General features: G+C 41.1%; 2 protein-coding genes across 3 annotated transcripts in view; both read right to left on the bottom strand.

The window, feature by feature from the left end:
• The window catches only part of BTBD8 (BTB domain containing 8), a 36,690-nt gene extending 27,200 nt beyond the window's left edge, over window positions 1–9,490 (bottom strand). For both annotated transcript variants that reach the window (XM_048944725.1, XM_048944726.1), the window contains exons 1-4: window positions 9,238–9,490; window positions 8,963–9,148; window positions 1,916–2,184; window positions 902–1,019 (exon numbers count right to left, since the gene is read on the bottom strand). In XM_048944725.1, coding sequence (XP_048800682.1) covers window positions 902–1,019; window positions 1,916–2,184; window positions 8,963–9,148; window positions 9,238–9,347 — 683 coding nt within the window. In that variant the 5' untranslated portion in view covers window positions 9,348–9,490. The remainder of the gene's footprint in view (window positions 1–901; window positions 1,020–1,915; window positions 2,185–8,962; window positions 9,149–9,237) is intronic.
• Window positions 9,491–10,142: 652 nt separating this feature from the next.
• On the bottom strand, window positions 10,143–25,776 carry EPHX4 (epoxide hydrolase 4). Its single transcript, XM_048944729.1, has 7 exons — window positions 25,490–25,776; window positions 22,829–22,914; window positions 19,257–19,414; window positions 17,134–17,262; window positions 15,237–15,340; window positions 14,249–14,397; window positions 10,143–11,061 (listed from the first exon to the last, which is right to left on the bottom strand). The coding sequence occupies exons 1-7, from the start codon at window positions 25,730–25,732 to the stop codon at window positions 10,827–10,829; spliced, it is 1,104 nt and encodes a 367-aa protein (XP_048800686.1). The 5' UTR covers window positions 25,733–25,776; the 3' UTR covers window positions 10,143–10,826.
• Window positions 25,777–27,272: the final 1,496 nt, after the last annotated feature.

Raw genomic sequence — 27,272 nt, 5'->3', positions numbered from 1 at the left:
AGATCCATTGCTTTGGGCAGTGAATGGCCTAAATTAAAGAATTTCAGATGATGGAATACTTTTGTACAATAAAATACTTTTTTGGAATAAAGTACTCATTTCTCAAAAGTTGCCACTCTGAGAACATGCCTTATAGCGTAGACCAGAGTTAAAAAACATGCCTACCACAGTCCATTCTGGAAATCTAGTATACATCCTAATTCTCTTATAACAAACAAACCAAATGGAAAACCTCAAACAATCAAACAACCCACCACCACTATGATGCATCTCCTGTAAAAATATTTCCAGCGTCAGTAATATAACACCAGTTATATTACCAGTACACCAGTTTTGTGTTGAGAAAATACTGAACGTAGTGGAGGTTTTTGAGCATCTCCCCATTATTTACTTGTACATAAAGCAAGCAAAACACAGGCTCTTCAATGTTCTACTCCAGATGCAAACACTGCATGCAAACAGACTGATCAAATGTACAAGATAAGAATAGTACTGCCCCTTTAATTTACTTTCCCAACCTACAGAAGGCAATTGGGCCAAAGTTCTTAAATGGTCTTGGACTTTTGATCTAGTAAAGGCCACTGACTTCCTGAATGTAGATTAGCAGTCTGTACATAGGCATGACTGACGGAATCAACATGAAATCAAATTTTGTATACACAGATTCTGAAGAGTAGAAAAAAGAACTCAGTTGTTTTGTTTTGTTTTTTTAATCTGTATGGTAATTTTATTCAGTAGCAATAGCTGACTAGTTTATTAATAGATTTTTCTTTTCCTATAGAGAACACAGGTTAGTTTTGAAAAGTCAGCAAAGAAAAATTACACAGTATTTATACATGAGGTTATAGTCATTATATGGGTTTACAATGGTAAACTTAGAAGAAACTCATCATTTATATACCTGTGAGCTTGAAAATCTTTGCCTTCTATGCAAATATTTATATCTGGACAGCAGCGTTTCTTGTAGAGCCTCAACAAGTCATCTCCTAATGCAGATGCTGTTTCTAGCTTGTAATTACCTGCAGGTGGAGAAAAGTAGCCATTTTCACTTTGTCTGGTGTACACTGGAGTATTTTCAGGATACAATTTGAAATATTTGAAAGAAAAAAAAATTCAGATGTCAGATTCTAACACTGCATACTCAAAGTAGAATTCTCCTTGAAAGGTTTTTCAGAGCCAGCAGTAGGACGTGCATTTTATTTGGCATCATGAGCAGAGGTACTGAAAAATGACCAGTGCTTCTCGTTATGTATCTATGCAAGAAGAGTGCTACAGTGACTCTTTTGTAAGATCACGTAACCAACGCTCTGGTACCTCAGTACTCAAGAGAAGCAGACTTTGAAGAAGTTCATGGTTACGTAGAGCTACTTGCTTCTGTCTGAACAGATGGGATGCTTGACCCTACCCCACTGACACAGCTGTAGCAGCAACCACCTCCAGCATGGATGCAGTTACAACTGCAGTAGGGAAAGCTCTGAGAGATTCCAAAGCCCTCATAAAATAAGACACGTGGAACTAGTAGGATTACAAAAAAAAAAAGGCAGGAGGTTTGGGGGAGAGATGTTGTGTGCTCAGGACTGAAGTCTGCTGCACTACAGAGAAAAAGCAGGATACACTGATGATGTACATGAGTAGTGCTTAGTACATTCTAACAGATTTCCACTACAGACTGGTAGGGAACTGTTCCTGCCAAATTTCTCCAGCAGTTCATTTTTTTCAGGGTATGTGAAAATGAGGTAGACCACAGCAAAGAATATCCAAGTAGGTTGTGTTACAACAAAAACTTTAATCTTTTCCCTCAGTTTTACATATGTATATATAAACCTTTGGATAATTAATTAAAAGGAAAAAAAAAAAAAACAAACAACAAAACACAAACACAACAAAACCAAGGAGAATATAGTAGCAAACCTACCTGCCATGGCTTTGTTACTTTTTGCATCAATGCCTTCAGGAATTTCCCCTTCACTGCTACGTGAAGAAGCAGTTTCTTTCTGAACAGCTCTGCTTAGAGCATTCTGATCAGCTGCTGCACTTCTGTCATCTCCAAGACAACTTACATCTGTTGCAGTGTTCTGAAGAGCAGCACTGTTGTTTTCTTGTATTAATTTGGACTCCAGAACGTTTTTCATCATAGCCAGTTCCTCAGATTCTTGAAGATTTTTATCAGATGAATATACAAGCCTAAAAGATGATACTGAATTTCATTCCTGCAATTTTTTAATTTACCAACCAAAAAAAAAAATCTAGAATGTCATTTTTTGCTTAACAAAGTTCATGAACAGAAAGGAAAAAAAAGGCTGGGCTGTAGAGCAATTAACAAGAAAACTTTTTAAAACTCTGAAAACAAATGCATGTCTTTAACACTCCCCTCCCAAAAAAAGAACCAAAGTAACGTTACTAATAAAATTGTACCGGTAAATTACAAGGAACAAAGGCATTTTTTCCTACTCTTTGTAACTCGTATGCCATCATCATGTGCTGTCAAAAGTAGAAGCAAAGTGCATTAGTAATGATAGATCAGAGGTTTATAAATCTTAGTATGACCAAGAAAAGACATTATCTTTTAAATCAAATTAAAAAAAAAGACCTACTAACATCAAGAACCCAAGAAGCATGTGAAACTTTACAGAGAAAAAAAAAATAATTTCAAAAGGAATTCTTGAAAGCATGAAAGTTTTCAGTTAAAATTAGTCTAAAGTTTTCATTTTTCTCATATAGTAATTCCAGCTTCCCGCTTTCCCATCTGCTTCACCAACTTATTTTTGGCTTAAGATCTGGGAAGGCTAACAAAGCCTGCAGTCTGTGAATGCAGAGCTCTCATGTTTAAAGAAAGATGCTGCTCTTCAGCAACTTAATAGAGCCTTAAATAGTCAATGTGAACAGATAAGATGTTTCATCTGCAGTTTCATACCAGATTGATGAAGTTAACAAAGTTTAACAGAAGAGCTACAGTTGCCTAGGATTCCAGGGATAGATACTTGCAGATCTGCAGTTAATCACTCATTCCATGGTGAAGAGGATTTATTGTTAACGCTGTGAAAGCAGTAATTGGAATATGCTACTCCAACACTGTGCTGTTAAAGGGGCAGAGAAAAGATATAAAGAAATCACCTTCCTGTATTCAAAAGACTTGAGTCCTCATTCTTAACTCTCAACATGTTGAGTTAATGTTTCAGCACAAACTTATGTACTCACCATTCTGTTGCCGCTGCATATTCAGCATGTAAAGACAGTACAACTTGATTGAGGGAGAACTGGTTCTAACAGATGTACTGCTTTGTCATAAAAATAATTGTTTTAATATTCTTGCTCTCTTTCTGCCAGTAACTGAAAAACATACCCATAGACAATCTGCTAAACTAGGCAAAAGGGAATCCTTAGAGTATTTTCAGATAATTTACATAGGAAACCTCGGGAATATGGTTCTATTACCAGTAAGTTTAAGTCAGTAAAAATGGCACCAGTTGCTACAACTAAGAAACCTACAAATAAAACAAGTAAACAGACATGCTGTTAAGCCAGAACCAAACAACTGGTTTCTGGATCTGAGAAGTTACTCTACGCTCTACTTATTTTGTCCTTTGAGTTAGGAAGCATGTCTCCTTACTGCAAACCACAGCCACTGTCCACAAGACGGACAAAAATCCCAAAGTGACATGGTCCAAACCACTAAGAACCATGGGAAGAACACAATTAAGCAAAAATGTGGAAGAAGACTTGATTTAAAACAAACAATCCGTATTTAAAATTATGCAGAACTCATTTTTGTTATTTCCAAGAATACCTAAAGTCACTGTTAGCACCAAGCTTTACTGAAACCTATTAGGACAGCCACCCTTACTGTCCCAAAGCAGCTACAAACCTGCATGAAAGAACACTGGATTTAAATATTAACCAAATCTAAAACCATATTCTCAGCTAGTTAGGAAGCAGCCTTTTAAATCCTGCCTACAACAGATTCTGCTTTCCCTGAGAGAGTTCTTCACTGAAAGCCCTTCTGAGAAAACAGCTACCAGCCTCGCTCTCCTTAAACCAAGTTATTTTTATATACACACATACACCTGTGTATATGTTTATACGTATGTAAATATATATATACAGATACATAAATAGTTCTACAAACATGTATACACACACGCGTACTTATATGTACACATACATAAGTGTCACTAGGTAAGCACTTTTGAGTTTTTAAATGCTTAGTGTTTAAGCAGAAAAGATCTGGTACATGTCATTGTAGATATGTTATACATATGTCCAGACTCTTAGAACATCAGTAAAGATTACAGAACAATGGTAGGAGAGAGGGTTGTTTTTCTATTTTGATTTTTTTTTTTCCCCTCCTAAGTTCAGTTAGCAATGCAGAACAGATATTAATGCTAAAATCCATCAGAAAACTCTCCATCATAAATACCACAGTAAGCATGAAGCACCGGAGCCTGACCTGTATGAAATGGGTTAAGTCTACTTTTTGGCAGCACATTATCAGTTAAATGTAATGTTAACTTTATAAAAGAAGGACAAGTGTAGATGCCAAACCGGGGTACTTGGTATTGTGAGGGATAATACAATCAGCAGACACAGACACAAATTATGTTTCTCTTTTTATTTACAACCTGTACACAACTGTGCGTTGTTTTCAATAGGAACTTTGTATAACGTGCTAGAACTTCAAGCAGTAACTAGATTCACCTCAGATATCCTCTGCAGATATCTAAAATACTGTATCAAACAGTTTTACTCAAACAGTGGACCTATGTATTATCACAATAAAATCCCAAAATAATCAAGATCTATTAACTTTGCTGTGATCAAATAACAGTGAATGTAGAAAACACATCAACAGTTTCCCACCCATAGCTTTTACAAAGACTTCAGTGAACATAACTGCAGCAAATAGTTTTGTGCACTGCACTTAACAGTGGGAGACTTGCTAAGATATTTCAGGAGTACATCTATAGCAGCGAATCCTTGTTAACGCAGGTTAGGCATGTCACATGTGCAACCTCAGTTTACCTCTTAAGATTCTTCCATTTCCCTTTAGATTTCCTAGAAGAATTATCTGCTTGATAGTGCTTAGCTTTTTGTAGCTGAGATGGTAATTTTAAATTAATTGATTTATCGTGACCAGTATTTCTGTAAATTTCTTCTCATTAGATGCGACATCAGCTGCCTCACTGCTGCCAGATTCAATTTTACAATTCCATGTGAAAGCTAATTATGTCAGCAGAACAATCTGTCCTTTTAAGCAATCATCCAAGTGAAAGGTTTTTGCCTATTTCTTATGAATTACATTTTACTTCTGTGTAAAATACACAGGATACACAAATTCATGGCATAAAATCTACAAAACACATGTAGCATCTGACCTATTTCCCTCCATTCCACATTCCCTGCTTAGCAAACTCTGAATATTCTCACTGACTAGCCAAGCTCATGTGCTGTAGTAACAAACTCAGATCACAGACATGGTTACATAGACAAATGTCTTTAGAAGACGAGTCAGAGGAGCAAAATCCTTAATCCCTTAATTTAGGTGAAAAACACTTCGGTTTACAAGCATTTGTTCCCAATTTTCTCAGCATTTACTGATCACCGAGACTTCATGGAACATTTTAACTTCCACAATTCAAAATTTAGCTGCTTGATCAAGTTAAAGGTAGTTGCATAAGCTTTCTCACATTCCCCATATTTAGAGGACAGTATTTGTTAATTTGATTTGTTTTGGGAAAGGTGATATTTTTTCCAGCTGTTTCTCAAAGCATGATATAAATACAATCAATTAATTGGTATGTACCAGCACAGTTATCAGGATTTTCAGGATTTCATGTTATTTACTAAGTATCATTTTCTCATTTAGAAACTCTGATAGTTCAGTTTGTGTAAAAAAAACCACAGAATCACAGGATGGCTTGGGTTGGAATGGACCTTAAAGGCTAAGCAGACTCAATTTATTTTGCTTTTGCCAAAGATCACCTGGTTCCAACCTCCTGCCGTGGGCAGGGACACTTCCCACTAGATCAGTTTGCCCAGCCTCCATTCCTGGAGGAGTTTGAGACCAGGCTGGATGGGGCCATCCAAGAAAGAATTTTCCTCACACCTTAATGATACACAGCAACAAAATTCACTTAACATCTTTTATTACAAACAGTCCATCCTTAATGGAGGAACCAGTCAAATTCAGTATGGATTCTATGGAACTTCATATACTTTCTGACCCCTCATGGGAAAAAGGGTAAAAAGCAGCTTACCTCTCAGAGGGTAAGACATTAATGATCTAATTATCTGCAACAAATTGTTGTCCTTCCGGAATGCTGAGTTTCTCACTTGTCGAGGCAGACTGCAGAACCCTGTGTGAGCAGTAATCTGACACTGACATGCTTGCAACTGTTGACCATTTCTGGTTGTGTTTTTAAGTGTTAATGTATAGGGTGATCAGCATCTGCAATATGGATGCTGCACTTCTTTGTGACCAGTAGTTTCTTCCTGGTGTCCTGAGACATTGAAGTATAAAGGGGAAAACAAAGCAGCGCTCACCTATTTCACACTGAGGCTGTGCTGGTATAAGCAAAAGTATGGTCACACTGACCAGCATAAAGCTCACCATGTCCTCCAACCTGCTCAAAAACAGAAGTTTGGCTGTGGGAGCTGCATAGGCTCCAGTCCGCAAGTAACATGTGGCCTATGTCCCTCTTGCACAAGAAGGGCAGAGGCCCAAAGGAAGTCTCACCGAGATGAAAGCCAAATATAGCTTATGAGAAAAAGAAATCCTAAATCCCCAAGGAAAGCTAAAAGACAAGCTAAATGCAAACAGGAAAAGGGAACAAAATTTTTTGTAGATTTGATGAAGGCTTCAGTATTATATTAGCATTCTGCTTCTCTTCTACTGAGGTACAGTATTTATAACCAGAAAATCTAGAACTTTTATTGAAAATAATTTTCTTTCAGGAGCTCAATTGCAGCACCAGGTCTTTGGTAAGGTCTAGGATGCAACTCCTCACAGTGATTCATGTGCTCCAAGAACTAGGATACATTCCTCTCAATAAACTGTAACTTACAGCACAACTTTGGGTATGCTAAGATCCAAGTCATTTTGTCTTAGCTGTACGAATCACAGATACTAGCAGAAGTCACCAGTCCAACAGTGAAGCTAAGCTCTTCTCAACCAGAGCTACTTCCTTTCCTTGGTCCAAAGCCTTTCACTGTCACTAAACTTCAGTGCATTCTGTGGCACGTGCTTGTGCAGAACTTACTAGGTGACTCAATTCAAATGCTGAACTATCAAACAGCATTGAAGATTGTTGTTTTTTTCTCAAATTAATCCTGCAAAAATGCAACTTCGTACACTGTTCAGAGCACGTGTGGAATTCACCTAAGAATTGAAAAGAGCTTGACGACTCTTTTCAAAAATAAGAGTTCTTAAGAATGGAAAAAGGTTTTATTTAGATGAGCTGATTTGATCTTTTTCATGATTAAGACCGTACTTCTTGGAGAGCCTGCAGGACTCCAGAGGTCATTATTTGCCCTGCTATAAACAGACCAAAGCAAAAGAAAATATTTATGAGCTCTAGGCATGTTAAATGCATCCCATTAGGACAGCAAAGTTATACTATAGCAGTTTATAAATAATTAAGATAATTATTCCCAATAACTTCCCAATTAGCACCTTAAAATAATTTGGAGTTTTTCTCATCTACAGTATCATGTTTCTGCATGAAAGTCTTTTGCACTGTCACTTATATGAAAGGTAAAGTAATGAAATTGCACTAATGTATGTAAGACAAAAATGAGACAAAAACTGCATTCTGTTTCTCACTGTTTCACTGATGCTTGGTTGAGACCTATAGAAAACTGACCAACACCAGTCATCAGCCTGCTCAGCTACACTGATTACATGGCTTTAGATATCAATCTCAATAGAAAAAACATCTTTTCATACTTAAAAGTTTTGTACCCTGAATAAATATTTCAGCCATATGCTGCCTTATTTACAAGTTTATGAAAAGAATGGGTGAAACGAACAACAAAAGGCCAGCCTATATTACTTTTAGGCATTTAACTCCAGAATAGCAACATCTTCTCGTTTCTCTCAACCCCTCAAGAGCCTAAAAGTGCATTTTTTCTTCTAGGCACATTTGGAATTCTTTGGGAAGTGTGACAGTGCCTGCTGCTCTGCTCCCATGCACACCCATGTTGCCAGTCAGCACTACTGCTAAGGAGGTAGGTGCATCACTGTGACTTCGTCAGGGTAAAGCAAGTACTGCTCGGCTCTTGGGAAGGAGGAGAGGTACTATGGGTCAGGGAGGACTGTGAGGCCTGGTAGTGACACCAGTCAGCAACCCTCGTGTACTAGCCTAAAGCTTGGAGTGGATAAGAGCGATGACACGGAGCTGCTGGCAGCTGGTGATGGGAAGGCAGCTGGGCCCTTGCAGTAGTCCCCGAGAAGCTGCCAGACCACCCACACCTCACCCAGCACTCCAGGGAACTGCTCAGCTGCTCAGCCCCAGCCATAACTGCTTTGGGGATGGCCATGCAGTTCCTGACCTGGTGCATCACTCACGAAGTCCTCCTGGCTCCCCTAGTCAGCACTGACCATTTTTCAGCATACCACTGGCACATTCTTCCTTCGTTGCTTTTGACAGTTAGCCTTACTATTAGCATAGTGATAGCCAAAAACAATTTTAAAGGATACATTCAGCACTTTCGCTGCTTCCTTTCTGTTTCGACTGCACAAACATCTACATTCCATACCAATACACCGAGCAGCACGTAGCTGTGTGCCGTCAGAGGAGGGACAGTGCAGTGGGAAATAAGCAAGGTGCAGCAAACTCTTCTGCAAGGCGGGAAGGCTGTGGAAGAACCGCTTAGAAAGGGAAAGCTCCGCAACAGGTGTTAGTGCCGGGCGAGGGCCCGGGAGCTCCTCCAGCCCACTGCCCGCCCGCCGCAGCCGCGCACTCACCGCAGGAAGCGCCGGAGCTCGGCGGGCCCCGGTCCGTGCAGTCGCAGTGCCTCGCGGGGCGGCCGCCCCCCGCTCAGGCCGCCGAACAGCCGCGGCGCCCGCGCCAGGAGCACCGCTCGGTGAGCCCGCAGCGCCGCGTCGCCCACGCGGATCGTCACGTCGGTGTGCGTTCCCTCCGCCAGCAACCTGCGCGAGCGCAGCGACACCGTTACCCGTTACCCGTACCGCCGCCACCGCCGGCCCGCCCCGGCCCGCCCCGGCCCGCCCGCACCTACCTGCTCAGGTCCTGCCGCAGCTGCTCGGCCAGCGCCTCTTTCAGCCGCTGCCGCTCCGCCGTCCCCGGGCCGGGGCCCTTTGGCGCAGCTCCGCTACCGCAGCGCGCCATGTGCCGGCAGTCACAGCGCCCCGCGCTACGACGCCGAAGCGCGGCCCGCCGGCCCTAAGGCAGAAAGAACAGCGCCCTTCCCGCCACTGGGACCAAGGCACGGTCGCACCATAGGATGCGGCTGCCCCTCGGCGCGGCTCGGGCCGCGGCCGGTACCCGCCTCCGCCAATGAGGGCTCGCGGCGCGGCGCCCGGCCCCGCCCTTCCCCGTGGCGCCTCGAGCGTCCTCCCGCGGGCGGGGCGGGGAAGGGGGCGGGGCCTTCCGGCCTGACCCCACCCTCCGCGGAGGGGCGTGGCGGGAGCGCAGTCCCGGCGCTGTGCCCCGGCCGCTCCCCGCCGCCTGGCGGAGCCTCCCGCAAAGCGCTGCGCGCAGGGGCGCAGCCGGCCGGGGGAACGTCCTCAATTTCCGGCAAAGGTTTTCGTACCGAGATAAGACTGCTGTGTAAACAGTAAAAGCAGCTCTGCAGCGTCCTTCTGAGACAGCAATCTTCCCAATTTATAGTTCAGTTTAAAAGGCGTGTAACTACTGATGTATATAAATGTTGGTGGGAAAATTATACTTGAGTATCAGGTGCCATTCATAGGTGGGAAAGGTGGGATCAGTGTCTGAAACACTAGGAAAAAAACTTGGCAGCAGTTCTTAGAGATGAGAACAGTAGATGCTAACATAGGAAGGACGATGCCAGCAACGAGGCATTGTTTCCAATAAATCATCATGTGAGGAAGTGCACAGACACTTCAGCTGTTCAAACCTCGTTCTGAGCATCCGTAAGAAACCTCTCCGTGGGAAGCCAGGTAAAGGGAGTAATGTAAGTTGCATTTTATTAGACAGAGGTGGTTTTGATACATGTTAGATCTTAATTTCCCACTCTTCTTGTTCAGACATTGAGTGTACAGGTTCCCGTTTTTTAGTCAAGAAAAACACATTGCACAAAGCAGCTGCATTCAACAATACAACAAGATACGTATCATTATTCACTTGAAGACTAGAAATGTGCCCAAAATTTTTTCAGTCATCCAGTATGCTAAAATATACATAATAAAAAGAGTTAATAACTTTAATGGTAAAATACATTAAAAAAATTCAGGCAAATTGAGAATGAAAACTTGTGACTTCCTTCTGTATGGCACCACTCCATTATTTCATTATAAATTTATAAAGGCACCACACACAGAGACTATAAAGCAAGGGAGAAAACAAAACCAAGCAATTTTCCATGATTTTCTTTCTATACAAATACATGTATCTTAAGGCAGGTGTTTTATGTGCAAAATACAAGTGTACAGGTAAAATCAATGTTGGTAGTCTCATACTCACTTCATCTTTTAGCAGAAACATTGGTGTCCAAATGTACAGTACATCAAAAACACTTTTCTCTAACAGAGCTCAAAATAGAAGGCAGGCTGGAAGTATGGCCCTGATAACAATTACTTTTTAGATCTGTAGAGCTTTTTCGTAGACTCCTTAGAACATGTACAGTCATTCTCTCTTTCTTGTTGTGTCTTCCTTTAGAAAGGTCCATATCAACTTGTTCACTATGTCAGGTTGATCCTGCTGGAGCCAATGGCTGGCTTCAGACAAAATAGTTAATCTGAAATGATTTTTAACATAAATCCTTGTAATTTCTGCCATCTCAACTTCCATAAATGCATCTCTTTCTCCCCATAAGAGCAGGGTTGGCATGATGACTTCATGGTGCTGCAGAGGTAGGCAGCTTTAAAAAAAAAAAAGGCTTACTTTAGTCTTGTTTCATAATAATCACCAACTTACTTCATCATTCAATTTACTTAGTTTTTTAAATCAACACAGGTAATCTTACTGCAAGCTTTTCAGGTTCCAGGGTATCTTTACAATATGAAGACAACCCTCATGTGACTCAAAGTGCTCAAAGTGTTAAGGATAGAGAAGTTACGTGTCTGTAATCAGCAGCTGGTTGCAACAGAAGTCTTATTTTTGGAGCATGAATGATACTTCTTCAGGATGCGTAGCCCAGGAGCTCCATAATCTCCATAAAAGTGAATGTGGAACAACATGCCCAGAATTCTGGTTGTCCATGGATTTCCCTGGGTTGATGAATGCTATGGCAGATTTCTGAACCTGTTTTATCGACTGTGTGTAGATTTCAATGAAATACAATGCTTTGAATCATGTTTGGAATATGGTGTTCAAGGCATCCAGCTACCTGACTACCCATACTGTGTTACCAAAAATGGTTGTCCAGCAAATGGCAGGCATGTCCCATACCATGTAGCATTGTGCTCAGCAATAAAAACTGGGGGAAGTTGGCCAGTGGTGTTTGCAGCTGATCTGGGTCTGCCTGGAATCACTCATCAGGCGGTTGCACTCTGCGTGACTTGTTTTATGTATTCTTTTATCATTATTATCATTATTTTCCCTTCCTTTTCTGTCCTACTAAATTGTCTTTATATCAGCCCACAAGTTCTACCTTTCTCCAGTTTTCTCCCCCATTGCACTGCAGGGCAGTGAGAAAACAGCTGAGTGGTGCTGAGCTGCCGCTGCATTGAACCACAACACAGACTCAGAAGCATTTACACATTGTAAGACATTGATTTTTTTGAAGAAAAGCCCTTAGAAAGTAAAACGTTAATAAAATTATACCACCACACTGACACATTTAAACTTTCTATAAAAACTTTCCATTATTTTTTCTTAATACAGCTATTTTGAATATAATTATTTTATAAATGTTTCCTTACATTGAGGGTAGATGTTAGAACACAGAAGACAAGCAGGCAGAAATGAAAGACTATTTCAACATGAGTCACGTTAACACATCAGAATTCATTATTTATCTACTTCAGAGATGTTGAAAATTGTATCTGTATTTACTCCTGAACTGCTTTATCTTAGAACAGACTCTATCTTGGAAAAGACTAACTGCAACAATTCAGAACAGATTCCATACGCACAGATACAAATCATTATTATGCTAATGCTCAAATATGATAATGCTGAACCAATCATGTATAAAAAAAGTTTGTTCTCAACAAGCTTTTATGAAAAATTTATTGCTAGGTTCAAACTTAGGTGTTAATTGAGAAACTGTACTCTAAAAATGGAAAGGGAAGATGCTATGCATTAGTTTAATGTTAGACAAAAGTGGAGACTTTGCAGACATTCCTTCTTTCTACTTACACATAATTCCAAGAATTAGTAACAAAAGATCAGGTTAAATAATAATTTCATTTTAATTGATGAACTAGTAAAATTCTTAAAATGACTTTTGTAGCAGTGGATTTAGATTTCATTTTTCCAACAAAGTGGCCCAACCCCCAGAACCATAGATTTTTCGTAGTAGCATCTTTAACAACTGATAATCTGGTGATCCAATTCAGTGCATTTAGATTCATCTCTAAGAGCCTTTCAAGATTCTTTGCCTTGCTTATCTGTTTATGCAAGTAAGTGTTCGCAGTGGGTGGGAAGTAGCTCATCTTAATCATCTCTTTGGAAATAACCTTCCAGAAAAATTAAGAATCAGAGCTCCAGGGTGACAGCAATGAGGTGGAAGCCTCTCACATGTAGGAGACCAGTGCCAGCCCACTGGGAATCATGGTGAATTCAAGACAGTAGAACCTAAGTGCTGCTTATATGAGAGGAAGTGAAAATTTCAATCCAGTTATAATAGCTAGTGATTCACCTGTTTGTGTGATGGTGTGACCATCAGAATTGGTAGCAAGAATAGAAAGAGCTGAAGACCCATATTTTTTTTCCCAGTGGAAATCCTGCTGTGTTGTGGCTGATACCACCTAGAATGTTATTCTGTGAATTCATCGCAGGAGTATTTTCATTAGACAGGTAAATCAAACAGCGTACAAGAACATTCACGCTGAGGAATTAATAGCTCTGTGAAGAGACTTCCTGATTAATACCCCTCTTTTCCTTGAGCCTGAAAAAGGCCTGAACTGGTAGTTTAAACATACAAGTCTTCTACTCATGCAAATCCCACAGCAATGCAGCTGCTACAGTCTCTTCACTGCTGCTGCCGCAGCTGGTTAATGTGCACTCACTGATGCGAGGTGCTGTGGCAAACCTAATGAGCAAGACTCAGGGCCCTCCTGCCTCTCCAGCTGCTCATTAGCCATACCCTGCAGGCTGCGGCTGTGCCATTCTAGCACCAGGGAATCCTGTGACACTCCACAGCTCCAGTTGCCCTTGGATGTCCCAGCTGTTGCTATCAGCCGCACTGTGTGGCTGCAAACAGGGACACTCCTACAAGCACAGCCGCTTCTCATATTCACCGTTGGTGTCTGTGCTTGGTGTTAGCTTATTTAGAAGATAACATGCTGTCTCTCTATGCTGTTTTGTCTTAGGCTGTGCAGACAGCACCTAGCTTGAACACCTGTTTTCCTCCCAGCATTGCACTGCTGACTGCTTTCCTGACAGTGACAATGAGGAAGGCACAAGAGGAGCAGGAAGGGTGGCAATATGTTTAGAACAGGGAAAGCTGAGAGTTAATCTGCTTCAAAACTCTGCTGAGTTCAGGGAAGGAGGTTTAACACTGCTGGAAACAGGAATTAAGGGAATAAAGAGTTCAGACCTCCTGATATATCCGTGCAGCATGGGGCTACCAGTCCTGAGTAGAGAATGACCAGGTTTAAATGCATTCTGGCCGTTAGGTTTTTGGTAGATAAGCAGAGGGTGTCAGCCTCTAAGGCCAAGTCTGGCTGCTTGAGAAAACTCTGGTTGTTACTTTGTTTTGCGTGGATACCTATTCCTATGTATTTTGCTGCCTGACACCAAATGTTTTTGTTAACTGTTGAGACTTTAGGAGTACATATATATATTTTTCCCTACTACCTTAGCGGCAGAAGATACAATAACACTTTTGGACTCTAGAGGGCTCTAGAATATTTTACCTTGTTTCGGAATGTTAGACTGACCTGAAAATATTTCTGTAATGGTTGATAGGTCCAGTTAATGCTCCAGGTTGTGAAAAGACATAGAGGTAAGCTTCAATGTCTTCTGCTGTTAATCTGCATCCTTTCCTACTGATTCCAGTAGTCTGGCTGGTAAACAAACTTTTCAGAACCTACCAAAAGAAGAGTAAAAAGCCATCACGTATCTACAGAGCGCTATTTCTTTCCTTCAAGAAGACACATCTTTCTAAAACCTATTTATACATAGCTCACTCCAGAGTAATTAGAGTACACGCAAATAGCACTATTGCCAAGGTACTCAGTTACGTTATCCTGCCTGTGACAGGCAGTGGCAGGCTGTAGGCACATACTTTTTTCCTCAGGATGGAGCCAGCAGCTGAGAGGTGGGAGGCAGAAGGAGGCAGAAGGAGGCAGCATCCCCCAGCTTGCTGTTCTGTATGCCTGCAGCACTGACAGTGCTGTGCTGGGCTGCATATATGTGGGTCTGGGTCAATGCATACTGCTTTTTCTCTTTCTATACATTCATTTTGATTGTTTAACATTACATAAAATGTTGGCCTTATTGGTTTCTCAGGCAGAATTAACCACCTGAAAGAATGCAATATCCAAACTGCCAGGCTGCCCATCCTGCAGCAGTCAGTGCACGATGAGGGGATGTCCCACCACTCTCAGGAGCTGCAGCTAAGTCAGGAGTTCCCCTGACACCAAATGTGTCTATGGTAGAGCACAGCATGTGACTTCTGAGGTGGAGTAACACACTGTAGTGCTGGAGGTTAACAGTGTGTCCCAAATGCCTGCCAGAGATCCCAAACCAAGCACAGATTCTTTATGCTTTTATTCAACTTTGTATAAATGTATAAAACTGAAGAAAAATCAGAAAGCTCTGTATTTTTTCCAATAATTATCACTACATGAGAAGGGATCAATGTACGTGGTAATTCTTCCATCACTCACAGATAAATATACAAACAAGAGCACTCATTTTGCTCACCTTGAAATCATTTACTGTAAACATGAATTCAGGAAACCATGGCATTTGGAAAAAGAAGTAGTAACCAGATTTAATCAATTGTGATGGATGTCGTAGAATGTATTCTGAAACAAAAATGCCCATGAATTAAAAATGAAAACTGATGACTTAAACAAAATTACTGTTAATATCACTATTTGTTAAAGGAATGTTTTAAAATACTGCATTATGTGACAAGAGGTGATTAATTTTTCAGCAGTAAGTGTATGACGTGGTCATTAAAGTTTATTTCTTCTTTTATGTGTGTTAGTAGAAACAGGCAGCAAAATGAAGTCTGCCAAAGATTAGGTGAGAGCAGTGACATTCAAGAGCTTAATCACATGACAGGTTTTCACTTAAGAGCTCTATCAGTGCAGCTAGTCCGAAGCGTTTTTTCAGGTGTAGAATAAGAGGCATAAATACAAATGTTACTTTTGCCTGTAATTCTCTCATCAAAGATGAGGTGTAGAGAAATCTGTAGATGATAATCCACTTACACTAAGTAAGTCAAGAAACCTGAGATGGAACTCTTAAAAATCTGATGTCATAATTGCCATCAGTTAGCAACAAGGAATGGCATGCATTGAGTAACTAAGTGATTAGAGTGTGCCTAAAGCAGTCACATGGAAGGTGCAAAGTCAAAGATCAAGCAATTTCAAATTCATAAATACATAAATCCCTTAGGAGTGCCTGGGAGTGTTTTAACTGCTGTTATGGCATTAATTGTGCAAATAACAAAAATATTTAAAAAAATAAGACTTTGATGATTGTGAAGATTGTAGTAGTAAAGGCAAGCAGAATGCTCAGTTTATAAGCTCTCTGTTTTCATTTTATTCACAGTAGGAGAAATTTGATCCAGGGAGACTTTATCAAGCTGCATAACATATTTTGTTCTTTAAAAACATGCAAACAAATATTAAGGAAGGCTATAGTAATATGCATTTTGCTTCTATACAGCCTGGCTCCTGCTCTCAATGTAAGAACTGCAGCAGCTCCTGCTTGCTCCAATGGAGAACAGACATTTCCTTGGGTAAGTGAAGCTTAACTACATTGCAAAATGTTCTTTAATACCTTGGAAGGGTGGTCAAGTACATTGTGAGAACAATATGTGTGAAGAGTTCTGATTCCATGGTGTCATAAGGTCAGATTTACATTCAACAGAGATGAAAAATAAAGCTTTGCTGAATTTTCTCAACTATTTCTAGGGGTGACTTTAAAAATGAAAATAGCATAAGGTCAGCTATTTGAGAAACTAAAATGAGGGAGGTATTACTGTCATCGTAATTACTGAATGTAGATCCAATCCCTATGAAATTTTGTAATTGTGGGTAGCAGGCAAGCTTGAAGCCTATCACACAATAAATTCTGTTAGTGCACCAGATATCTTTTTGTGGTAACTGCTAGCACATTCCTGAGCTTTTGGTAAATAGACTAGAAAGGTTGTCTTGTTCCAATGAATATTGTGTAAGATGAAGTTTCACTTGTCACCTAAATCAGGATTACATTCTAGAAGCCTGATTCTCAGGTTGTCTTATACATTTTTAATAATACAGTGAGAGCTTAACCTTGGTATTATACAGCCATGTTCAGGGAATTCTATCCTGCCAGATTCATGTTTATGAAAATAATATTTGTTGGACTTCAAGGATTAAGAAGAAAACCCAGTAAATTTGCTTACAAACAGTCCCACTCCCTACTATAAATTATTTCCCAAAGTATAATGCTGGATACCTTACTGCTTCATAAAACACATTCCAAACTGTAAAAGGTAACAGAATATCTAAAAGAGCAAATACCTTTAATCGCTTAGCGCAAATACAATCTTAATGCAAATACTCTGGATTAACATACAGAACATTGTAAGTATGATAAAACTCACCTGTAAACACTGAAGGATGAGGGAAATTAACCACAATTAGTTTAGTCACCATTTCAGGGTAACATATAGCCACTAACCAAGCGATCATTCCTCCCCAGTCATGGCCAATCAACACACACTTGTTGTATCCTACCACACAAACACAAATTTGTGGTTATTTTTCAGAGAAATTCCATAGAGATCATCACATACAGTAAGTGCTGGATAAAATAGGTAATGTAACTACTTAATACTGCACTGCTTCCATTACTAATGGCCAGGAAAAATGTCTTTTTATAGCTAAAAATATAATACATATTAAAATCAGTTAGTTTGACTTCAATTACGCTTTAACACTGATATCAAATTGAAGTAATGTGGTTTCCAAATGCCACTCTGTTCACATATCAGCCAGTGCACAGTCAAATAAATGATTCGAATTGCAGTCATTATAATGTATGTACGTATGTTGTGTGTAGGGAGTTTGGAGTTTAAAACTGCAGACTGAAATGCTGGGAAATGTCCTGAGTCCCCTCTGAGCAAAATTAATCATTCTGGATTGCTTTGAATATGGGAGGTTAGCTAAGCACTATATATCATCACTGTGCTAGATTATATTTAATATCCGTATAGGTAACACACACATATATATAGATGAATATGCACATTTAAATATTTAGAAGTATAGAAGTAATACTTCTCCATATGCTGTTTTGATGTCAATTTTTCAAAGTTCTTAGCATTCACCTAATTACTATTTCATTGATGGAAATGGGAATTTTGCAGCAATAAAAGGTGGGGGGCAGGGGGAAAGTCATGCCTGTTTTTGAAAGCTTAACTATTCCTTCTTTAACCATTCCTCGAATACATACTACAGTGCCAGATACTATCATAGTCCTCACTAAGGATTGTAATACTGAGCATGTATGCTACAAATAAAATTTATAAAAGCCCAACTGTTCTGAATTCTGAAAAATGTGGACGCAGTTGTCAAAGCATCTTAAAATCTCTCTTGAATAAAAATCTCATCAAGCACATTTGGTATAATCAGCATCTCCAAAAGAATTTAACTTAGGGTTAGAATAAAGGTAGGAAGTCTCAGAAATACTTTTTTTCAGAAATTTTCAAATCTGTATGAAATTACATGATGGTGAGAGCTCTTCATAAACATAACCATGGCATTACCATGGAGATTAACACAACCAGCAAAGGTTGGAAAATGTAAGCACAGTGTGGAGGCTGCCTGCCCAACCTTTCAACAATATTCAGGCTTTGCAAGCAAAGCAAATCCCAAATTCAAGCCTTAGAACTGGCACCACTGCTGCACTATTTTTTAATGTGAAATGCAGTTAGTTGTTTCACTATGCCTAGAGTATCTAATGAATTAAAATGAATCTAATCTTTTGTCTTACTATTTGTACAGAGAGGAAATACCCCTCACTAGGTGATGTTTTTCATTGTCAGAACAGCTGCGCTTCCTTCTGAAGTGAAGGGGTAAAATTTACCAGAATGTTTCAGTTCAGGATCTACTACACCATTTTTTTTTACCACAGAGAGCAATGCATCGTTTTCTCTCCCTTCCACTCCTCTCACTGTTGTGTAAGACAGAGTGATTCAGCTCTTGAGAAATGACTAATGTGCAGGAGTAGTATTTTGGGATTTTTTCTTAAGGCATCAGATATACTGTCATCATCACTATAAAGCCCACAATATTTATTCTGTCTTGTTTGTGCTAGAGGAATTTCACGTGATAGAAATTCTCTTGTCTGCGAGTGCTATTAGACTAATCCATAACAGTATTTATTGAGTGCAACTGTTAGGAGTAAGTGAAGGGTCTTTTTAGTTAGAGGAAATATCATAGGTTTGTTCTGCTGCATTTCACAGCGCATGGAGAAGAATTTTTGAAAGTCATGATGGAAAATCATCTTTATACATTGTTTCTACTGGTGTATACATCATGAGTGGAAAGCAAACCTTTTCCATTAGTACTGTTATAGTCCATATATTAGGAATATCCTTAGCTTTATATCTCTACATATCTAGAATATGTATATCTAAAAGAGAAGCAGTTGTTTTGAAATCAATATTTATACACTTATGGTTTTTTTTCCGTGAGCTGAGTAGTTTGTCTTCTACTAACTCACCTAGAGATTCCAAAATATCCTTTATATCTGTTATCAGGAAATCCAATTTGTAATTTTCTTTGTGCGAAGGAGCATCTGTTTCTCCATAACCTCTCAAATCCAGGGCCACCACTCGATATTCACTTTTAAATTCCCGCAGTTGATGGCGCCAAGAGTACCTAACAAAGGGAAAAAAAGTTGGAGTTATAAGGTCAAGCAGTATGATACTAAAATGCAGTCAATGGTTTTGCTCCCAAATAGTTGAGGATACATTAACATGGCTTTGTTTGCAATTAGGTTCTTTTTGCCTTCTATGGTATGTTGCTTATCCCTTGTAGCTATGGCAATTCTGTGCTCCCTTTTTGAATTCTACAGTAAGGAAATGCAGCTGCCGAAGAGGCAGCACGGCCAGAGCCTGGATATTTTAACAGTTCTTGGAGCCTGGCATGATCCCTTTGCTGTAAAGGAAGCAGGCATAAAACAGAGCACACACTGGAGTATTCTGTCTTATCCTTGTAACCATTCCATCATCAAAAAAGTAAGGTCTGAAAAGCTTTCTCTTCTCCCTTGTTCATATGCAAATTTTGATGGACTAGGGAAATATGCCTCTAGGGAAAGATTTTTTTTTTCCTTTTCAGAAAAAGAATGTCAGGCAATTCATATGCTAAATTAACCAAAGAAAGAAATACAATGAATAACAAATGAATGTGGTGAATTCCATATGATTTATATTGTGCACACTTTCGTCTGTGTCACTCTACTGCTAGAATTGTTCCAGAACAATCTGTCAGCGTGTTGGTACTCCACAAAGCATTGCATTGCTTGCATTTCTGTGGAAAAGAGTGAGAGCATCACATACTTTAAAAGACATACAAAATGAAGAAGGCAAAGGCTTGAACTATTCCTCATTCTGCAATAGTATGTAGTGACTGGATGAGTATGTTTGTAATGCAAAAATAGCAAGAAAATGGCAAAGGTGATCCTGAAAGAACTACCTGCCTTCGAGTGTTACTCACACCAATTACATTTCAGAATAGCCAGCACCAAGAAGACTTGGCCTTAGATTATAATAAAAAGATACATGAAAAACATCATCCTTCTGGACATGGATAACATTGACTGCATGTTGCTAGGATCTAGCTTTTTCTTCTGCTCTTTTTTCAACTGTGTCCATCAGGTAGATGATACAAAGCATAAGAATCATCAGGTATCATGAGAGATGCACAGAATTCTACCTGAATTCAAACTATATCAGTTCATTGGGTATTCCACTTTTAGCTTTGCCTCCAACCTACTAGGCATTCTGAATATCGTAAATAATATCACAGTAATATTTATTAGTTATAGAAATTTATATTCATGTAAACAGAAGTCAGAACCTTTCCATTTTAGTGCTATATGATGCAAATGCAATATTTATCAGATCTCTCAGAATTAAATTTTTAAATGCATTGTACAGTGATTTGGAAGCTGAATTTGCCATGGTAACTGTGGTAGCTATCATGTATATTTCAGTAAGAAGAAAAAAGGGCCAGAAATAAATAAATAATCTGTGTTTGTTTCAGAGCATGTCTAACTGCTATCTGCAGCAGCCCATCCGCCACCAAATGTCTGACTGAACGTGTTTCATATCCAAAGAAATCTTTTTACTGTGTATGAAATATAACCAGAAGACAGTTGCTTTGCAGGCAGGAATTGGAATGCTGGTGAATGCCTTCGTTATCATAAGGCTAAATAACTGAAATTATTTTGTGACTTTTTATTCATGTTATTTCTGAAAGGCAGCTTGTACAAAATTCAGCAGCTTACACATCCCAGCTGTCTCAACACATCATGCTCACTTTCAAATATTTTGTCTTTCCACAAAATTGATATTGATTATCAAGTTCTTATGCATCTAAAGCTCTTAATGGCTCGGATGCATTATATTCCTAAGTGATCTTTCATCTTCAGACATTCTGAGTCACTTGGTAAGGTCAGTGTTCTCTGGTTATAGTTGTCCTACTTATAACCTTGAGACATTGGAAAGCAAAGGATTTGCTGCAATTAAAAATTGTAACTGTGAGTTGTATCCTTTTTTTTTCCTAGTTGAACAGTACAAATTTAACGCAGATTTAACTGTCTCTTAAATTGTGATTATTGTACTGCATGCTCTGAGAACATTTTCTATCCTTGCATTAAAATTTTGCACTGATTGAATTAACAAGCCAGCATCATATTTGTAGTGTGACTGCTTTATAAACAGTTAGCATGTATTTTTCTTTCCAAAAATAGTAAACTGTGCTATTGGTGGTCCCAGTAACCTACATTGCAGTTTTTTAATCATTATTCCATTCCATTTGAATGGTCAGATAATATATAAACTGTCACTTAAAGCATGGCTCGCCATTCTAAATTGTAAAAGCAGCTGTCTGAATTTTGATATATACTGAATTTCAGTAGAATATATACATGAAATGCTAATTTTTGCATATTATTTCCACTGTAGTGGAAATTAGCTGTATTCTCAGCTGTCTTTCTGTGTTGGAATACACATTAAATACCCATTCTGCAAGATATGCATAATGTTTGCATTAGGTATGCATTCCCCCCAATGTAACTGACTTTTTATTTGGTGTGTACGGCTTTTAGACTTGTAATTAGCAATTTAGTATTAGGACAATATATTTATTTGAAAATTTATCTTAAAATAATAAATGTGACTCTTTACCATCATCCTCAATGCCTTTTGTATCTGCAGGATATTGCTGAGGGAAGAGAGCTGCCCTCTCATTGACCTGGGTCAATTTATCATGGTATGACTTGACTGTGGCTTGAAAGATTACAGTTCCATATCTGAGTTTAGAAAGGAAAAGGATCATTGAACTTGCTGAATTACTGGCATCACCACTTCCTCTATTCACTTATTGTTTTTTATGTGGAAGTTCTGCAAGCCACACCTCCTAGTTAAACCAGGCTGCGACAGCTCAAGCGATTTGGTTTAAAAATCAGGCACATGACTGCTTTTCATTGTTATTAACTAATGTGCAGGCTTGGTTTTGATTCGTCATTCATCTTATGATGAACTAATAATAGAGCCTTTTCCCTCCAAGTGGCACTCTGAAATTAGGCTGCAAAGCAGCCTATAGAACTTGTAGTTCTCTCCCTTCCCCAGTTAAAACTCACGTTTTTAACAATTTTTAACAATAGTTTTTAACAATGTGATCCATACTGCTCTTAACATACATTGGACCCTCATTTCAGCACCCCCTGCTGTAGTTCTGAAGTTCAGCTTTGTTAGTACAAATGCTATGTGTTTTCCAAAAGCGAAGTTCATTAAAAACAAGCTGTTCCTCCCCAAAGTTTGAAGAAAGGAATACGTACTTGGAGAAAGAATAGAATGACACTGCAAAAAAGACAGTTGTGTTGTAGGAATGTTTTATGGTTGCTGCAGTTAGAAATGTCAATAGTTTGTTCCTGACTAGGTCTTAATACTGTTAATATGCATAGAGTTACAGAACAGTTCACTCTGAGATTACTTAAGCTTTGATTATCTCTCTTGGTTATCTTAAGCAGCCTCATTTATACAAGAAAAGTATGTAGGGAGTTTTTACCAGAATTCTGGAAAGCCATGAAGCAGCAGCATGAGTGGTTTACCCCTTTCTCCAGCAGCCACATAGTGGAATCTTAATCCTGAATCCTAGAAGGAGAGAAAAAGAAGTTTGGTGTCCTTACTGCTGCATTATAACTGCTGTACTGGTATTCAAGAATAAGTAGTTTTAGACAACATTCTAAGGTACTGCCCCTGAAAACCCATCAAGGTGTCAGTTCTCAAAGCTGAAGTCTTCTGTAATGCTGAGGTCAGGTACTGCTACACCCTGACAATGCTGAGCATCCCACAGCCCAGCAGCCACAGCCCCTTCCTGTACAGCCAGCTTTGACACATGCCCAGCTATGCGAATGCATGGCAGTTCAGCCATGAGCATGCTCAGGGTTCTGAGAGATCACCCCATGGCATGGGGATGAGGAGGTGGATGAAGACCATTATAAAAGCAAGGATCTTGCTTTCTTATAGACATAGCATGTGCTTGATGGAAAGACTTTCAGACATAATGTACTTTTAATGCACTTCTCATCTTTCACTTAGTTTCTAAGATTGAGCAACTATTTAAAACTATGAAGTTACAATCTTGCACAATAAAGCACTGCATGGATTCTTAGGAAAAAACAACAACAACAAACAAACAACAAAGCAATCAAAAGTAACTAACTACAAAGGAAGTTCTTCCTGCTTGCTTTTTTACTGTCCAAGGCTTCAGACTTACTTCAGGAGAGAAAGCCTTCATATAATCCTCTTCTTTCTACCCTGTCTATAGTCACTATTTCTGATGCATCTGTTAAACAAATGAGTCTTATCACCAACAGATAAGTTAGTGATAGCTGTCCAGAGGCTTAATACTGAAATGCCATTGAAATGAATGGATGTGTGCAAGCTTATGCTAACTCAGGGTCAAATCTGGCAGAATTTAAAACTGAAATGATGTCCTCCAGGTTTACTGAATTCTTACACAGATGTGAATACAGAAGTTGGGAAGGACTTAGCTCATAAAATATAACATGCTATTTAGGAGTCATTTGAAGGAAACTGCAGGAAGGAAGGCCATACTGCTCCTGAGCAAATGTCAGAGCCTGAACTGTCTCTGCTATTTTAAAAAGGGAAGACAAAACTCCTGCCTTTGCTGTCGATTGAGCCCTCAAGGGTCAGAACTGTGCAGAAAGCTTTTCTTGCCCACAGTGCTTCATACTGTCTGAAATGCTTCTGCACAGTGAAGTCACTAACCAGCTACAAAGCCATTAACGTATATCTTGGAGTTTAAGAAGGCTCTGAAAAGGGCACATCTGTTTTCTTGTTTTTGTACTCATTGTAGATACAGGAGGGATTTTTGCTCAATTCTATCAAAAATTACACTGATACTTTTCTTTGGGGATGCCAGTGAAGTTGAAATATCTCTGTGTTTCTAGGTACTTACTGATCTCTTCCCAGTAAATTTTAGGGCCATTACATCACCTCCACCGTTCTCCATACCATCCCTGCCTTTGATCCCTTTAACACAACAGAAGTTTCTCAGTTTTATTCCAGAGATTCTCCTCTCATTTCAGTCATCTAGCCCTCCTCCATCCTGCTTCTCTTTGTGTCCTTTAGGGATTCACCCTCAGTGTTTTTATTTAATCAATGTATTGCTTTTAAGGATATTGCTTTTACTCATGCAAATTCAATCATCTCTTGTACTGCAGCAAGTTGAATGTCACATACCCCAAACTAAGCCCATCCTCCACCAGTTCAGCTGCTCCTTTCAGTCTCCTCTTTTTTATTACTGCAACAACATGGCATCAGATATTGCCATCTTCTCTGCAACACACTTCTGTCTTTCTTTTGCTGGAACCTGCACAGATCTCTAGGATGCATGTGTCTGGGAGGTAACACATGAGCCTGCTGTTACCCAGTGGCAAGAGAGTTTCATGCTGCCTGAACCGAGCAGCAGACTGTCACCCTGGCAAGCAGTCTGCTTTCCCCCAAAGGCTCCCTTATTCCCACCATCCCCTCGCTTCCCAGCAACCCCGGCATTACTGCTTGGCGCTATGGGAGAGGCAAATACAGCGTGTGAGTGCAGCAGTGTGTGCGTGTCTCCTGGTGATGTTAGAAGAAAGCAAGAAGGCAAATTGTGAGGGACTGGGAGGCTGAACGATTTATGTTAGCTCTGTGTGGCAAAAAAGGCTGCACAGAACCCTCAGAACAATGCTCTCAGTACTCATTCAATTAAAAATAGCTCTATGAAAATTGCAGCGCTCACCTACAGCTGCAGAAGAAACCGAGCTAAAACAACTTCTTTCCGGGCAGTTCCCGGAGGAGCAGATCGCAGGCAGAGACCCAGAGCAGTCTCTTAACAACCCTGCGGGCCGTAACCGCGCAGCCTCAGGGATGGGGCTGAGCGCTTCACTCCGCGCTCCCCCTGGAGCTCCGCCGCGAGGCCGCGGGGCCGCACCCCACGGGCAGCGCTGCCCGGCCCGGGCTCCTCCCGCGGCGCCCCCGGGGCAGCGGCTCCTTGTGCGTGCGTGCGGCGGGGCGAGCCCGCAGGGGAACCGCCGGAGGGGAGCACGCACGGGTGCCCGTGTACAGGCATGCACCGGCGGGCGGGCGCGCACGCAGCCGAGACGCGTGCACGGGAGCACGGGTGCGCACGGCGAGGCCCGCTCCCCCCGACCCCAGCCTTCACCTTGATCCGGACGTAGCAGTGGGTGCCCAGGGAGGGGTCGTTGAGGCAGGCGGGGGGGTTCTCCCGCATCACCCAGCGGAAGGTCTCGCCCGGTCGCCGGCCGATGCTCCATAGCAGCCGCAGCCCGGCGATGCAGGCGCACACTCCGCAGTAGCTGTACACCAGCGCCCAGAAAAGCAGCGCCCTCGCGGCCACCATCACACGGCGGGCGGGCGGCTGGCACGCAGCACCCGGTCTCGCCATCGGGCCCCGCCGCCGCCGTCCCCGCCGGCCGAGAGGGGCTCGCAGCGCCGCCGCCGCCAGGAGCCGCCCGAGCGGAGGCACCGCTCACGGCGGCGGCGGCGCGCCCGCCCCGCGGTCCCCGAGGCCCTCGCCCCGCTGCCCGGCACCGCGCGGCGCCGCGCCTCCCGCCCGGCCCCGCCGGGCCCCGAGCGGCGCGTCCCTGCCCGGCCGATGGATCTGCGCCCGATGGCCCGTAGGGAACGAAGGAAAAAGCTGGCCCGGAGCGAAGGGGCTGCTCCCAGCCGCTTCCTCGGCCAGGGCTGCCGCACGCACCGAAACTCGCCGAAAGGTCTTTGCGAGAAGTGCGTGTGGGAGACGCGGGACAGCCTCACCTCTGCTGCCTTCGCAAGGTCCTTGCATGCGTTAGCTTTGCTCACCCTGATCTCGTATTTGGACGCACATACCTTATTGGTGTGAGATGAAAAAGAGGTGTACGGCTGTGTGGTTAGATTTCAATTATTTTTAAAAACTGGGTGCGTTCTGTCTCTGCTGTTTAACTATTGTCCATTGAAAGATGATTCTGTAAATATATTACAGCCTCAACTGCTTGTTAGTATGAGTATTTCTGAAGAACATAACAATTCTGAGCTTCAGCACAAATGTTTATAATTTAGAAAATGGAACTTTCATCAAGGTATTGGCTAGTAGAGGCAATTAGACCATCATTAGCAGCCGTTTTCCATTACTGAGTTTGGTACTGAGTACTCAGCACCTGCAGCTGACACAGGGAGTTGAACAAGCTCAGTTCTCCACGAGGCACACCACCTTCCCTCTCTATTCTGCACTTGTTCCTCAGTGGGATGCAGTAAGTCCAAGGCTTGGAGAGGCCCTGGAGCAGGATCCCAGCCTGTAACACAGACCTGGCCTGCCTGGCTTCTGGTGTCTTGCCCAGATGTCGTGTGACCAGAATTTGTGTTTGGTTCAGTTTAGTTTGGAGGATTAGAACTTCCAAGGGGTGCTTTTGCTCCCTCAGACAGTGCAAGTAGAAGCTGTCAGGAAGAGACTACATTTCTGTTAATTAGCACATGTAATTTAATGAGTTACTGAAAAAAACCCAACAAAATTGGACTTGCATACTTGCATGCATACAGGCAGTATATATTATACTGTGCATGGAACACAGCTTACAGACAGTTTCTGTCTATTGCATGCCAAATGTGTTCTCCTACTTGTTTTGAACTTACACTTAAAAATATATACCCCAGTGCTGAAATGTAATCCCTCTGGAAGGCAGTGGCAGGATTAATGCTGGTTTCAACAGATTCAAGTTTTCTTTTATTAAATCGAATAATAGAGTCATAGAATGGCTCAGGTTAGAAGGGACTCAAGGATCACCAGGTTCTAACCTCCCTATCACAGGCAGGGCTGCCAGCTGCTAGATCCAGTCCTAGATCAGATGCCTAGCATTCCATCCAGCCTGGCCTCAATCACTTTCAGAGCTGGGGCACCCACAATCTCTGTGGACAACCTGTTACGGCAGCTGACCACTCTCTCCGCTGTC

This window comes from Lagopus muta, chromosome 5 (assembly GCF_023343835.1).
Source record: "Lagopus muta isolate bLagMut1 chromosome 5, bLagMut1 primary, whole genome shotgun sequence".
NCBI classification, from domain to species: domain Eukaryota; kingdom Metazoa; phylum Chordata; class Aves; order Galliformes; family Phasianidae; genus Lagopus; species Lagopus muta.
The sequence above is the reverse complement of the archived record's forward strand: the minus strand, read 5'-3'. Positions and strand labels throughout refer to the sequence as shown.

Excerpts from the sequence above, each read along its gene's own strand:
- EPHX4 (XM_048944729.1), bottom strand. The coding sequence starts at position 25,732 with ATGGCGAGACCGGGTGCTGCGTGCCAGCCGCCCGCCCGCCGTGTGATG. Across the intron at positions 19,415-22,828 it reads CATGGCTTTCCAGAATTCTG|GTACTCTTGGCGCCATCAAC; the intron begins GTAAAAACTCCC and ends TCCCTTTGTTAG. Across the intron at positions 15,341-17,133 it reads TCATCCTTCAGTGTTTACAG|AATACATTCTACGACATCCA; the intron begins GTGAGTTTTATC and ends TTTTTGTTTCAG.